Below are 819 nucleotides of genomic sequence, written 5' to 3'. Positions count from 1 at the left end.
CATCCTCTCGAGACTCCCGATGGAGCGGAGTTGAGTGCCTGCGTTAAATCCGCAATTTGGGCACTCAACGATTTGTGGGTGAATTGGATGGCCATGTCCAGCGGTGCATCCGGATTCAGTTGTCCGTTGGCGCCGACCACCGGCATCAGCGCATCCTCATTTCCGGCCGGTAAAATCGCCAATGGTTTAGCGACGGATAGAATCTCATTCAAGATTTTGGTTTGGGAATCGGAGGTCTTTGCAAATTGATCGACGAGCGATTTCTGGACAAGTCGTCCTTCTTCGATGCGTTCTTTCTTGGCCTTGGCTTTGATATAGTCCGGATCGAGGCTAACATCTTTGTAGTTGTCGGGATCCAATTCGACTCGTGCCAATCGACCATTTTGGATGTCGGTTTTCAGTCCAACATCGATGGCAATTTCTCGCTGGAGTTGTTTCTTCCGCGCTTCCTTATCGAGGTCCAGCATTTTTATTTTAAGGTAATAAAAATTCTTTTTTACGGAAAACTACAATTCTTCGAAATTTGTCGGCTCGAATCCCATTCGGAATTTCAAATCATCTTTTCGAGTCGTTCGATCCACCATATAAAAGCAGTCATACTGCATGCATTTCTCATACCGCATAATATTTTCATTTTTGTCACCTTCCAACTCGTTCAACATATCCTTAAATTTCTTAGGGGTCACTCCCTTTCAAAATAATATAGGATGAATAGCTCCGGAGAGTGGTCGGGACTTTAACCATCTTGAGTAATAAAGACACAGCTGGCGTTGAACTTTCGACCACGGGATCCATAGGTCGTGAAGCGGTTTCATTTCC

The 819-nt window shown here is 45.2% G+C and overlaps 1 protein-coding gene across 1 annotated transcript; it reads right to left on the bottom strand.

Moving 5' to 3' along the window:
* Window positions 1–467, bottom strand: CAOG_03959 (hypothetical protein; the record flags this gene model as incomplete). The annotated part of the gene is made up of 1 exon (XM_004363630.2): window positions 1–467. A coding segment is annotated over one exon (467 nt), but the record flags the coding sequence as incomplete, so codon positions are not given.
* Window positions 468–819: the final 352 nt, after the last annotated feature.

This window comes from Capsaspora owczarzaki (assembly GCF_000151315.2).
Source record: "Capsaspora owczarzaki ATCC 30864 unplaced genomic scaffold supercont2.5, whole genome shotgun sequence".
Classification (NCBI taxonomy): Eukaryota; class Filasterea; order Ministeriida; family Capsasporidae; genus Capsaspora; species Capsaspora owczarzaki.
Note: the sequence above shows the minus strand (reverse complement) of the source record. Positions and strands in the feature narration are given on the sequence as shown.